General features: G+C 42.7%; 1 protein-coding gene across 3 annotated transcripts in view; it reads right to left on the bottom strand.

Annotated features, from left to right (window-relative positions):
- Positions 1-15,456, bottom strand: part of Vav (Vav guanine nucleotide exchange factor) — a 270,027-nt gene that overhangs the window by 52,889 nt on the left and 201,682 nt on the right. For all 3 annotated transcript variants that reach the window (XM_050195358.3, XM_050195360.3, XM_050195361.2), the window contains 6 exons: positions 13,605-13,712; positions 12,491-12,559; positions 9,001-9,204; positions 6,260-6,355; positions 3,022-3,093; positions 2,727-2,819 (listed from right to left, as the gene is read on the bottom strand). In XM_050195358.3, coding sequence (XP_050051315.1) covers positions 2,727-2,819; positions 3,022-3,093; positions 6,260-6,355; positions 9,001-9,204; positions 12,491-12,559; positions 13,605-13,712 — 642 coding nt within the window. The remainder of the gene's footprint in view (positions 1-2,726; positions 2,820-3,021; positions 3,094-6,259; positions 6,356-9,000; positions 9,205-12,490; positions 12,560-13,604; positions 13,713-15,456) is intronic.

The following is a 15,456-nucleotide window of genomic DNA, read 5'->3' as shown; positions in this document are numbered from 1 at the left end:
CTTGTGCGAGCAACGGCGAGTGTGGTCGGCTAAATGACCAGCGCCACTTAGTGAAGTGGCGTTCCTGCGATGCTCTAGCAGGCGTTCATTCAGACAGCGCCCGGTTTGGCCAATATAGCATTTCCCACAGGCGAGGGGAATACTATACACAACACCAACATCACATTCAACAAGGGCTTTGGTGTGCTTTATTTTGTAGGCTGGCTTCTTCTTGGATTCGTTCCCTAGGCGACACATTCGAAATTTTTGAAGCCTTTTACAGATGCCAGCGGTCATGGCATAGGTGCCGTCTTAGCCCAGCGTCAGCGTGGCCAGGATCACGTTATTGCTTACGCGAGCCGCCTCCTAGCACCATCGGAGTGCAATTATTCCATTACTGAACGAGAATGCCTTGCTATTGTCTGGGCGGTTGCGAAGTTCCATCCGTACCTTTACGGTCACCCCTTTTCCATAGTCACTGACCGTCACGCCCTCTGCTGGCTCTCATCGCTAAAAGATCCTACAGATTGGCTTGGTCGATGGGCTTTGAGGCTACAAGAATTTTCATATACTGTGGTGTACGAGTCTAGCCACCTGCACCAAGACGCTGACAGCCTGTCGCATTACCCTGTTGACGACTCTGACTCCTCCAATATTGCCAGTGCTGCTTGCATATTCTCTGTATCACAGCTGCTTCATTTCGCCAACGAGCAATGTTGTGACGCCTACATCAGAGTACTCATCGAATGTTTTGAACACTCTCCGGCTGATGCTACTCTACACCTCTTTGTCCTTCGCGACAGTACTACGTCGTAACCTTCATCCTGACAGCTCCGAGTTCCTACTTGCAATACCTAAACACCTCTGCTCAACTTTTCTACAAGAGCTTCAGGACGCACCAACGGCAGAACACCTCGGCGTATCTCGAACCTATGACCATGTACGTCGCAGTTTTTTCTGGCCGGGCCTTGCTCGTTCTGTACAACGTTACGTAGCCACTTGTGAACTTTTCCAACGACGCAAAAGCCTTCCCAGCTCCCCGCTGGTTACCTGCAGCCGCTCGACATCCCTGCTGAGCCCTTCCATCGCATCGGCTTAGACCTTCTCGGTCGATTTCTGGAATCTTCATCCGGAAACAAAAGGGTTGCAGTCACGGCAGACTATGCAACCCGCTACGCCATAACCTGCGCTCTTCCGACCAGTTGCGCAACTGATGTTGCGGACTTTCTCATACATGATATAATTTTGATGCATGGCGCTCTGCGTCAATTGCTAACAGACTGTGACCATACGTTTTTGGCCAAAGTCACTGACGACATCATGCGTACCTGCTCAATACAGCATAAATTTAGCACCTCCTACCACCCTCAAACGAAAGGCCTCATTGAGTGTTTGAACTGCACCCTTACAGACATGCTATCGAAATACGTTTCAAACGACCACTGTGACTGGGACCTGGCTCTACCTTACATTACCTTTGCGTACAACTCTTCCCATCTCGAAACTGCTGGCTTTTCCCCGTTTTACCTCTTGTATGGCCGAGAACCAATGCTACCACTAGACACTGTGCTTCCATTCACTACAGCTTCAACTAGCGATTATGCCCGTGATGCAATCGCCCGTGCTGACCATGCTTGCCAACTTGCACGCGCACGTCTACAAGTGTCTCAAGACAAACAGAAGCAACGCTATGACCTCCATCACCGTGATGTCCATTTTGTGCCCGGCCTTCTCGTGTTGCTTTGGTCACCATCGCGTAAAGTTGGCCTTTGTGAAAAACTGCTTTCCTGTTACACAGGCCCATATCGCATGCTCCGCCAAGTGACCGATGTCACCTATGAAATCGTTAAAATTAAATTGAATTATGGGGTTTTACTTGCCAAAACCACTTTCTGATTATGAGGCATGCCATAGTGGAGGACTCCGGAAATTTTGACCACCTGGGGTTCTTTAACGTGCACCTAAATCTAATTACACGGTTGTTTTCACATTTCACCTCAATCAAAATGCGGCCGCCGTGGCCGGGATTCGATTTCGCGACCTCGTGCTCAGCAGCCCAACACCATAGCCCCTGAGCAACCACGGTGGGTTATGAAATCGTTCTAGCCATGCCCACTACGTCCTCCACTGTGACAACCAGTGACAGTGTCCACATCGCCCGACTCAAGCCCTACAACTCTCCACGCGCCTTGGATATTTAACAGCACCGTGATGGCACTTTTGCTGCCGGTGGGGTAGTATTACGATATCATCGAGAGATGCTCAAGAGACGAGCCGCCGCGAGAATGACGATGAAGTTTGCCTGTGCCCTTGGCGCGGGCGAGTGTCGGCCTGGCTGTCTAGCTCCAGTGTAAATAGCCTGTACATAGCCTCTTTCATCTGTGTATTTCCACACGTAACAATATCTACATAAGAATGTAATGAATACAGAGGTGCTTGTCATACTGCGCTCTTTAAAGTATCATACAGTCAGAAAGAAGAATGACCAGTGTTAACAGGAAACAAGACAAGACAATTACAGTGAACAAAATGCCAAACATTAACTTTTAAATGCTGAATGATGTCTCTTCACTGATTGTTGTTGTACAGACCCCTCTCTTGTCCATCTCTTCATAGCACTGTTCTTGATTATTTTCTGATGTACCTAGAAACTGAAGCTGCTCTGCAGTCAACCTTATCTTTTTCTACAAGAAAGCCAAGCCACTATATGCTGCCAACTTCATGAAATATATGTTCAGAAAACTTACCAAATCCACATCAGTGATGCTAGCCTGGATGTCAGCAATAATTTGCAGAGTCTCATTGTCCCTCTTCACCTCATTAATATAATGAGCCAAATCCTGAAATGGGAACACCCAGTGCCATTTTAAGTAAACCATTATAGCCATGGTACATGATCTGAAGCTTTTCAAAAGCCAGCACACAGATACTAAATAACTTTTATTTTCTCACTTAAGATGACAAAATGAGCAGCTCTGTTTCCCTATGCCAGCAGTATATGACCATGTTGCCATAGGAAAAAAAAATTGCAGGTCTCCTTACGAGCATGGTTTGCAGAGCCTTCTCCAAACCGTTATAGTCTTCATGCGACTCAGCAGTGTTCTTCATGAGCTCCTGAAATTAAAAAGAGGATGTTTGAAATTTACTATTACACAGTGTTAACGTATATTGCAGGCCTATCATTCTGCAAAACAAGGAAACAAGTAGAGATATGGATGGTGCAAATCATTGCCAGCAATGTGATGAAGAAGCAGCTGATACTCGTAATGCACCTTCACAAAGGCGTAACTGAAGTATATGTTTTACTTCCTATGTCTCAGTTGCAGTGTTAAATGCAGAACACTTACGAAAAGAAAATATGGCAGAACTCATCTGACAATGATTGTCGATGGTAATGTGATTAGCATTCAAGCTATGTAGCGACACTGTATTTCCGAACTCATGTTTATTTAACATCTGTACTGGTCATTCTGAGACTTTCATTGCTTTGTCTATATGTGACATACTCCGCTATCGTCCCACTTTGCTATGACACTCGCCTGGCAAGATCCCCTTATGAGCATGGTGGGATGACAACAACCTGATGCCAATGCAGTGACGCCAATGGAACGACGAAGGCGATGTGACGACAGCATGAGGACAATGAGATGGCCATAATTGAATGATAATGATGGTATAACAACAACATGACGATGAAGACATGAGGACAATGGGATGACAATGAGTTTATAACGACAATAGTGTGATGACTATGGCATGACGACAAACGGATGATGATGCTGGAATGATGACAATGGCACGATTACTATGGCATGGCGACAACAGTAGGACAGCTGATGCATAACAGTGACTGTCTTAGGACAATGTAATGATGACGATCGCATGACGATAGTGGCATAATCAAAACTGAATTACGACAGCGTGTCTACGATAGAGTGAAGAAGGAATGATGTCAATGGATTGATGAAGGAGGTATGACGATGACGGGATGACGACAATGGTACGACGACAATGAAATGACTGCAACGACATCATGATGACTGTATGCTACAATGACGATAACAGTGTGTCGATGACTGTGCGACGATGACGGTATGACAAGAGTCAGATGTCGAAGTTAGAATGACGACCATGGAATGACTGCAATAGCACAACAACGACAGTATGACAACAAATGCTTGACGACGACTGTATCAAGAAGCCTGCATTACAACGATGGTGTGATGACAATGGCACAATGAGAGTCGGATGTTGAAGTTGGAGTGATGACAATGGCACAACTATGAATGCATGACAACGACAGTATGACAACAGATGCATGATAATGATCGTCTGACAATGCAATGACGACAATGGCGTAATCACAATTGAATGATGACAGCTTGATTACGATAGAATGACAAAGAAGTATTGAGGTTGGTGGAATGACAAAGGTGGTATGACGATGATGGCATGATGAGAGCTGGATGATGAAGCGAGAATGACAAAAATGGAATGACCGCGATGGCATCACAACAACGGTATGACAATGAATGCATGATGATGATGACATGACAACAGCATGAGGACAATGAGACAGCAAGTGTATTACGACAACGGCGTGACAAATACTGTATCATGAAGCCTGTATGATGACAGCATGACGAGAGTCAGATCACAAAGCTGGAATGACGACAATGCAACGACCACAATGGCATCACAACCACAAGCACATACTTAGCAGCCCATGCTATTAGACAATTTGGGCCACTGGGTCGGCATAGGAGGCATGATGATGACGGCATGACCAGAGCCAGATCACAAAGCTGGAATGACTACGACAGAACGACCACGACGGCATCACTACCATGAGCACATGCATAGTAGCCTAAGCTGGTCAACAACTTGGTGCAATGTGTCACGCATGCACGCATGCAACCAACCACACACACACACACACACACAGCTGGAACTCGATTTAACGAAGTGATGAGCCCACTCAAATTATTTCGTTAAATAAGGAAGATTGTAAAATTGAGAAAAGGATTGTTCGGTCCTTTGAAATCTACAGCTGTAACATAGCAACACCCAAAAGCTACTGTGGCATTATATTTGCTGCTAACCCATGCTTGCACATGTGAAAAGTCTGTGAGGCTGGCCTTAATTGCTTGTGCATGAAACCGAAAGAAAGAAAAGAAAACCCACCCCAGTGTTCTGGAGAGAACTGCGAATTTAGTATGTTGCAGTGAAAAAAACCTGTGATCTTTGCCTGTGCGCGTTTCACCAGCAGTGGGTGCACACGCTTCTCATAGCCCACAAGCGCTTGCTATCCGTCCTCAGTTCCCTCGTGGGCCCCAGTAAACCACTTCAAGAGATCGACGGCTGCTGAGTCCACTGTTCCGTGCATGGGCGTGGCGTGCAGCCTTGTCAAAATAAAGGTAGCGCCGTGACTAGGGTGCCCAGATGTTTTAACGCGATTGCGTTAGAGCGCACACACGAAGAAAAACTCGCCTGTATTTATTTCAGGAAAAACTTGTTACATTGAGTTTGGTGGCCAAGCTAAATTTGGGTTGATGACAACATTGAACCCTATGGGCACCTACCGGGGAATGGAAATTTTTTCGTTAGATTGGGAACTTGGTAAAATCCGGTTTCGTTATATAGAGTTTTAAGGGTACACAAACACACACACAGATACGTACATGGGCTCAATATGCCTGAAGTAGGCAAACAATGCTAATCACATTAAAAAAGTAAGGTGAGTGGACAACATGCACATCATAACAAGTGCATCACCATTTCTTTTTTTTGCTGGCAGACCTATAGCTTCCAAAAGAAAATTATGTTTAGTCATTCCTGAGTCGCCAAAATAATGCGTGGAAATGACCATTATTTATTTTATTTTTACAATGAATTAATGAAAGGCTGCCTGAATTGTTCAGGAGGCAATGTTTTTCTGTGCAGTGAGTCTGTGCCTCATGTCTGTAATTGTCATTTTTATTTTCATTCATTATTTTATTGATACCAGATGGTTTCACATTTCTTTACTTTTTTTTCCCTACTCCTTTTGTGACATTACTTAATGTCATGGGCAAGGCACTCTCTTAAAGAGGAGCCTCACTTCTCGTGATAAGTTTGATAACTCTTCTAATAATCATAATCATCAACAACATGATACCACTATTCTCCACCAAACCGAAAAAACTCAGTAGCGACAAATGTCACAGAACTATAGTAACACTTTAATATTGCTCCCTTAAGTAGAAGTGCACTATAGCACTACACGTTTCTGATAACTCACCTTCAATAGCAAGTGATATTTTAGAACCCTCTGCATAGGAACAGAAAGTAGGTCACGTAGTTTAAATTTTCCATCGTTAGCCTTTTGCTGGCAGTTCTGAAACAAGAGAAATAAAGCACACTCAGAACATGCACAAAATGTAACCCTTCTTGCTTGTCAAGCTCACTGTAGCATTGTTTTTTTTTTATTTGTGCTATAATTGTAGGAGGCCACAGCACGAACAATTCCACTGATTCCTTTCACTCTGACCTCATTTACTGCTACAGCAGCAATGTACCACAATGAAGACCATCATCTAGTTTTTGTTTGTTTGAAAGCTTGTTCCTCAAACAATTGCACTCACCCACTACAAGAAATTGGCCAAGAAGCCAGTGGTGGTGGGAGGGGGGGCAATCAAATAATAATGTATTAATTTTAAGTGTATTCAAAGCATAATGTATTAAATTCAAAGAATAATGTATTAATTCCAAATAATATTTAACTGATAATTATAAATTCTGAGAAATTAGAGAAAGTAAAGTGTTTTTAGATATATAGTTTATGGCTTTATCTTTGTGATGTATGCAACTCATTGCTCCGACCTAGCCAGATAGACACTTTTACATATAAAAAGCAGTAGGTTTCACAACAGTAGCACACCTGCTTCTCCATTATGTTGCTCATAATGTAAGCAACCCAGAACAACACCATCGTCCCAAACATATTAGCGATGTCAACACCAAGACTATCAGATACCCCAGCTATCAAAATGTAGTTGAGCAGAAAATTGATTTTTATGCACCTCAGGTTAAAAATTACATAAAAAATTTTCAGCTAAATCATGACATTTAATAAGCAAATATGCTCCCTGAACTGTAATCCTGGTAGAAAAAAAAAGCTTGTTGCTTGATTTAGGAGTATGTACTGTTTTGTATTGCATTTCAAGTTAGTCAGATGTATAATTTCATGTGCCTGATTTTTATGTGCAATATGCATGAGAAAAGTATGTCTCAAAATATGTGCACAACGTATGCAAATATGCCTTTATCGAGTGTAAATGTACTGTATGATGAACATCAACAAGAGCAAGAGCTGTGTCAGGCCCCATGGTTTTTAACTCTTGCTCCTCTTTCTGTATAACAAAGAAACAAACTGAAGTGAACATTCCAAATTAAAAATTAAATTATGGGGTTTTACCTGCCAAAACCACTTTCTGATTATGAGGCATGCCGTAGTGGAGGACTCCGGAAATTTTGATCACCTGGGGTTCTTTAATGTGCGCCTAAATCTAAGTACATGGGTGTTTTTCGTATTTTCCCCCCATCGAAATGTGGCCATTGTGGCCGGGATTTGATCCCGCAACCTCATGCTTAGCAGCCCAACACCATAGCCACGAAGCAACTACAGCGGGCAACTGAACTGTAGGTATAGTTGTGGAATTTGAAGTAGATGCTCATACATTATTTAGTTGCACAGACTGTGCAGGTTTATTTAATTTAATAACTTTATGGAGCCTTATGTTCACAGCTGTTTAGCCAAAGGTTCATGATAATTTTGTTTCTTTGAGGCGGTTCAAATTTTTACTACGTATTGAAAAATATTTGATCTAGACAATATTGGTGCATCATGATTATTTTCATTCCTTTTGTGTGTCAACATGGTGAGGTTCATTTGTGGTTAGTGTAACGAGTAACGAGAAGTTGTGTAAAATAGTCATATTTTCTGTTTCAGTAGGACAATGTCCTACCTGCCCTATGTGTCGGCAGCATGGCATTTGAAATGACCTTGAAATGTAAAGTTTCCTTGCAGCCATTTTTAAATTCAGCGCTTAGGTAAATCAATGTTTATGTTACCAGCAATGAGGCAGTTGCTGGGTTAAAGGCTCTTTATACTTTTCAGGCTCAGTGGGTTGTTTTGCGAGTACCGGCTGTGGATTATCCAACTCTGAGGCCAAACATATTCTACAACTGATATCACAAGCGAAATGATGAAGCGCCACATACAAGATTTCTTCAAAAGATCTTTATTCCTTGTACATTTGCAGTGCTGCTATATCATACACTTGGCGGCTGAAAATCATATGAGCTACTATACAAGAAACCATGTGGCAATGTCATTGTGACATCATTGGAAGTGATGCTGTCGATGCTTTTTACATTGTTTTCCACCAACTGCCCAATTCTTGAAGCATCCTCCATTAACAGCATGTGCGATTTTTGAGGCTCATCATCTTGTCATTTACTCCTCCTTCCTGCCGTTGATGCTGTTTTCACGAGCCTGACGACGAAGAATTGCACAGCACCAACCTTTTATCTTGTCATGAACAAGTTATATGCAATACACACATCATCCACATTCACTACAGTATTGCCTGTGTGGACCAGAACACCTTGCACTAATTACCAAGAGCTGTTGTAGAGTGAAAATGCAGTGGTTAGCGTGTTCGGCTCTCAAGTACACACTGCTTTAGTGACCCAATTTCAAATTCCAGTGGTGGTGGTTGTGCACAAAGTTTTCTTTTTTTCCACCCTATGGAGGTGATGAAACTCAGGATAAGGAGACGGCCTTACAATGACACAATAATGCCTGTGATGACAGTGGTCATTTTCAGTGTAACGGAACGTACAGATGACTATTTGTCTCTATTATTAACTACCCACTTGGTTACAATTGCATACAGTACACTTACAAGCATGAATGCTTTTAATGCCACTAGCAGGCTTTAAGAACTGCACACCGTACAAGTTAAAGGGAAAACTCACCAATACACACTGGTTGACCAGCTGTTTTTTGGAGCAAAGCTCGTCAATTTGTTCTTGAGCCTTAGGTAGATTGGAGCAGTAGTCGCCATACACAATAAACTTATCCTTCCAGCGAAGAAAGCATTCACTGATTTTGAGGTGCTGAGATGATAAGCAAGCCTTATGCAGGTCTGCATGGAAGCCCGTATGAGTTTCTGCAAGTTCCTGCAAAGGCCACACAAATGCGTTATGGAAGACAAGACACAAGTGCACAAATAAAACAAACACTGATGCACACTCATTACAAATAGAATCACAACAGTTGAATATAAATTGCATACAATCAAACAATTTTAACACCTTTTCGAGCTTATCTAGTGCCCCAACATCATTCTTCTGTAAACTTCTTCCATCTAACATTCTGCATTCACTGTTTTTCTGTCAGGAATGCTATGTCATTCTCATACATGCATGCTGTTTGTGACCTGAAAGTATCACGAGTGCAGCATTGAAGAAAGAAAATGCATGCTGTCATGAGCAAAGAAGAACAGGGACACCACCCAAGCCAGTGCCGAAAGAAAATAAATATGCCAGCACTTCTACTGCTTCAAAAAGAAGGACACATGCCAGGAGCATGCGTCTTCAAGAAGAGAATTTGGTGAGGTGACAAGTCAGTGGGTGGTTTATAAGGCACAGCCTATAGAGAAGACCCACTAGCAATGCCATGTTGTGATACCCAGCCAAGTTCCCGCTGCCAGCTACGGCCCCATTCTGTGCCACGGAGCTCAGCCAGGGCTTCAACATGCCACTTACTCAGTGGGCACAGCCTTGTGCTACCGCACCATCTACTCGTCTGGCCCAGTCCCATGCTACAGTGCCAATCTGACAATCAAACCTGTCCCCGGCCACGGCAGTTGTCCTAATACCATAACGCGTGAACACCGACACAACGGTCAGGGTTTTCTAATCGAGAATGATTATATATATTGTATAGTTTCAAGTGCTTCTATTGTGTGTGTGTGTGTGTGTGTGTGTGTGTGTGTGTGTGTGTGTGTGTGTGTGTGTGTGTGTGTGTGTGTGTGTGTGTGTGTGTGTGTGTGTGTGTGTGTGTGTGTGTGTGTGTGTGTGTGTGTGTGTGTGTGTGTGTGTGTGTGTGTGTGTGTGTGTGTGTGTGTGTGTGTGTGTGTGTGTGTGTGTGTGTGTGTGTGTGTGTGTGTGTGTGTGTGTGTGTGTGTGTGTGTGTGTGTGTGTGTGTGTGTGTGTGTGTGTGTGTGTGTGTGTGTGTGTGTGTGTGTGTGTGTGTGTGTGTGTGTGTGTGTGTGTGTGTGTGTGTGTGTGTGTGTGTGTGTGTGTGTGTGTGTGTGTGTGTGTGTGTGTGTGTGTGTGTGTGTGTGTGTGTGTGTGTGTGTGTGTGTGTGTGTGTGTGTGTGTGTGTGTGTGTGTGTGTGTGTGTGTGTGTGTGTGTGTGTGTGTGTGTGTGTGTGTGTGTGTGTGTGTGTGTGTGTGTGTGTGTGTGTGTGTGTGTGTGTGTGTGTGTGTGTGTGTGTGTGTGTGTGTGTGTGTGTGTGTGTGTGTGTGTGTGTGTGTGTGTGTGTGTGTGTGTGTGTGTGTGTGTGTGTGTGTGTGTGTGTGTGTGTGTGTGTGTGTGTGTGTGTGTGTGTTTTTGAGGGCTGTCTTGTATTAAGCTTGAGTACTTGAATTATAAACAAGTTTTGTATGTGCAATGTGTCACTGTCTGTCTCTTACTTGCTGGAATCTATGACACACGGACAATAGATGATGATTATTGTGGGGGACAAGATAAGCTCCAAAAGTGAGAAAATTTTTTATAAGAGTTAACTTTCACTGTAAATGCAAAATGCAATATAGAATGCAACACTGATACAAGGTAGTGAAAAGTGGTAAGAACTGCATGTACATTTTATATTCTGCACTTAGTAACACCGGAATCAAAAACGGATGTAAAAACAGGGAATTGTTACATAATTATATTTATAAGGGGAAAAACACACTACCATTTGAGAGCTTAGTATGAAAGTACTGCAACTACAACCCTAATTTCCAGCACTTAGTCACTTTGAAATAAAAAGTTGCACTTTCACCTGGAAGGTGAAGCATCTATTGCAATAGCAAATTAGTGGACAGCTATACGAAGTAAGGATAGTAGCTTTATCGGCCGTATAAGCTTGTAAACATGGGCACACTAACTAAATTAACAAGCATGGTGTCACGCGTGCATAATCAAACATGAACACATCTGACTCGATGACCGCAGAAACTTGCTGTCAAAACGGTGACGTGAGGAAATGCGGCAGCAGCAGCAAATGAAGTGACATTCTTGCTGTCTATCGCTTCAATGAAAAGTGAGTGCTGAGAAGACATAGCATGCACAAAGGTGTGAGCCGTCAATGCACTTAGACTCTGCCCCCAATGCAGATCACTCTCAAGATATGGCTGGGCGACCGCACGCAGCTGCCACGTGTGCAGTTGCAGCTGGAGTAGAACCCCCTCCTCTCTCTCTCTCTCTCCTCCCCCTAGTGCCTCGCACACGATGGGAGACGGCGCACTTCCCGCCTGCTTTCCTCTCTCGCGCAGGCGAGATTGAGCCGCAATCGTCGGCTCCCCTCGCATGGCTTCACTCGCACATACAGCGTAGGGGGCGCGCCGACGATGTGATCGCCCTTGGACTTTATAAGGAACCCCACAGTGACGGCAGAAATGCGCTTAGAGTGTTCATATAATTGCTATCACAATAAAAATGGCCATCAAAAAGTATTTGGTGCTGCACTGGTTAGTTAGTATGGCACCACAGTGCACACAAGCTGCGTTAACAATGGCCCCAGCATCAGCCCTATGTTTATCAGATGACAGCACCCAAGAACTGAAACTATAACAGTCACTGAGCACATGTAATCTTTCAATATCTCATACCATTCTGCAATCTTCCAGCTCATTTTCATCAGACAATAATGATACATTCCACACACTCTCTCATGACTTATATCAGTGCAATCCTCCCACTGAATAATAGAACCTTCAAACTTGCACACAAAAAACTACCGGTAAATAATTATGTCACATGACCATCTCACTGGATCATATGGCAGTGTACTTACTGACAGTACATGTAACTGTCACATGTGTATTAGCTGAAATCGTGCAGCATTTGCAGATACGACTATGAATGCAGCTTTCTGTAAATGTGCTTCTGGCATCTGTGTAAAAACAATAAAGAAGTTTACAATGTTGGGTTCTGTCTTGAGATACTGCTGGCTAGAGTTCCCCTCAGACCTCACTTTTCCAACAATACTGCCTTTCTAGAGAAAAAGCCCTTCACACAGCAGTGTCTGAAGAATTTGCTAAAGATTTTGTAAGGAACTCAGCTGAATGCAGGCTAAAATGCAGGCTACAAGGGCAACCATGCTCAAAGCACTATGCGAGTTGTACAACACCACATCAAAATGGTGTGATGGGGTTGTACAGGGAAAGCCATTCTGTTCACAGTACTTACCTTGATGTGCTTGAAAATAATCTCATTTTCTTCAGGTGTCAGGACATCTTTCAAAGGGCGCATAAAATCCTTGATGAATGAAAAAAGAAACAAAAGAAAAAAAAAAACATTGTGACATGGTCCTCACATGGTGGCTTTTCTTGGAGAAAAGAAAAGCCTTGTTTACTTCTGACTTAGTGGAAAAATAAGCAGTTCAAGGAAGAAGCAAGCAAACACTTATACATAAAGGATAAAAAATTCTTACTATTACATAGAACAAAAGAATGTTACTTGCAAAAGCTTTCTATCCGGATTGATCTGCATGTAATTATACTCCTAAACATTTCAGCCTAAAGAAAACCACTGAGCCTTTGTAAAGTACAGAGATACTCCTGTGTCTCAGACAAGAAGCCTACATATGAACAACCACTAAATAAATGTGTGTGAAATCAAATGGGCACACAAGCTTTTTTACAACCAAATAAAATGAAGGCAGCACGTACGAGTAATAAGGGCACATTTTTGCTACCTACGAATCAGTAACATTATGCTGTCTCAAGATGGCTGCTATATTTCGACCTAACTCCAGTATTTATTCCTGCAGAGGCCAGGCATGCAAATACCTGCCCATGGTTGTATATTGTGCCAGAAGGAAGCAGCATATCTGCTGCTTTAGCAAACTTTAGAGGTGTGGAAGCGTCGTAGAAATGTATTGCGTGAATGGCTTTCAGTGTATGTAGAACTCAAAGATACTGCCCACAGATTATAAGCCTCCTTGGTACCCAATTTGGAAGAACTGCATAAACAAAGGCACCTTGGTAAAAACTGTCCCTTGAACTACAGCCTTTTCTTTAAAGAATGCTTAATCTTCAGAATACGTTTAAGCAAAACATTTCACCTGTGTTTCACTTGACTTAGCCATTAAATAGTAAGACTGGCTACTTGTGTAGATTGTGAGTCAGGAGGAGGATGATCATGCCAACAATTGTATGTCGGCAATCTGCAGTGCCTCTTCACTGTCTTATGTACCATATGAGGCCAAGAAGCTGGCATTATGATAAATTATTAACCAACTAGCTCTTAAGAAGTCTCACTGAACACTTTACATAAAAATTTGGTGCATCAAGACACTTACACGTGTAATCATATTGAGAGCCTCAATATAGTTCTTTTCAGTTTCTATGAGCTCTTTGATACAGTAGTCTCTCTTTTCTAAAGGTGCAGTGGGCGCAGCTGCAGGAACCTAAAACACAAAAGAAGCAGCACATAAAAACATTGTAAATGACTATAAAGTGAGTATCCAGGGAAAACATGGGGAAGGCAGGAGATGGAAATTCAAGACGATGAGCAAAATGAGAACAAGGGGAAAGCAGGAGCCAACATTTCGACAAGTGGACTTGTCTTCTTTTAAGGCAACATATGCTTTCCTCACCACAGTATATATAGGTGGGGTTCTTCTAAACGGGAGAGGGTGTAAGGCGGGTGGGTGCAGCAACGAGCGAAGGTGTGTCAGCATGTCGAATTGGGAATAAAGGAGCGCTGTGCACAAGGCCAGTGAACCGGCCAAATGTCAAGCACGTGTCAATGCCTGCGTGTTAGCCAGTGTGGCAACGGCGTGTCTGACACGCCGGCAGGGGAAAAAAAAAAAGGAAGGACAAAAAAAAAAAAAAAAAACATGAGAAAAAAGCTAAGAAACTAAGTATTGTTGTCTATAGCTTGAAATTTAGCATAGCGAATAGATTCTAAAGCTCACTTTGAAACGTTTATGCCTGTTGGTTGCAATGTCTTGAACTTATAAGGTATGATTCTCTGTATTTTCTTTCTCGTTCAGAACGAAAATTTGTCTGTAAGATGTAGAGTTTAAGTTCATCAAAGTTATGACCTGGTTGGTTGAAATGCACGGCGGCAGCTTTGGGAAGCTATTTAGCTGTGTCCGCGCGATGTCCATTTAATCTGACGTTCATTGATTGTCCTGTTTCACCAATATATTGTTTCTTACAGAAGGAACATTCAAGCATATAAATCACATCCGAACTTGTACAAGTGAAGCTAGATTTGACTTTGTGTACAAGCTTCACTTGTACAAGTTCGGATGTGATTTATATGCTTGAATGTTCCTTCTGTAAGAAACAATATATTGGTGAAATAGGACAATCAATGAACATCAGATTAAATGGACATCGCGCGGACACAGCTAAAGAGCTTCCCAAAGTCGTCGCCGCGCATTTCAACCAACCAGGTCATAACTTTGATGAACTTAAACTCTATATCTTACAGACAAATTTTCGTTCTGAACGAGAAAGAAAACACAGAGAATCATACCTTATTCATAAGTTCAAGACATTGCAACCAACAGGCATAAATGTTTCGAAGGGAGCTTTAGAATCTATTCGCTATGCTAAATTTCAAGCTATAGACAACAACACTTAGTTTGTTTCTTTGCTTTTCTTTATGTTTCTTTTTTCCTTCCTTTTTTTTTTTCCAGCCTGCGTGTCAGACGTCGTTGACACGCCGGCTAACACACGGGCGTTGACACGTGCTTGACATTTGGCCGGTTCACTGGCCTTGTGCAGAGCACTCCTTTATTCTCAATTCGACACGCTGACACACCTTCCCTCGTTGCCCCACCCACCCGCCTTACACCCTCTCCCCTTTAGAGGAACCCCACCTATATATACTGTGGCGAGGAAAGCATATGTCGCCTTGATGAAGACAAGTCCTCTTGTCAAATGTTGGCTCCTGCTTTCACCTTGTTCTCATTTTGCTCATCGTCATAAAGTGAGCACGCATCTTATACTGCATCCTGCAGTTGAAGAACCACACACAGTCGACTTCCTTTAATTCCATGTTGGCTCATTTGCCTCAGTTAATCCCACTGCATTTGAAAGTTACAACCGCAATAACAAGCTCTTTCATTTGCAATTTTCTATTGAGTTTCTGGTTGTTCACAATACCTTATAATGAGTCAAATATTTATTAATACAACC

This window comes from Dermacentor andersoni, chromosome 1, assembly GCF_023375885.2.
Source record: "Dermacentor andersoni chromosome 1, qqDerAnde1_hic_scaffold, whole genome shotgun sequence".
Classification (NCBI taxonomy): domain Eukaryota; kingdom Metazoa; phylum Arthropoda; class Arachnida; order Ixodida; family Ixodidae; genus Dermacentor; species Dermacentor andersoni.
Note: the sequence above shows the minus strand (reverse complement) of the source record. Positions and strands in the feature narration are given on the sequence as shown.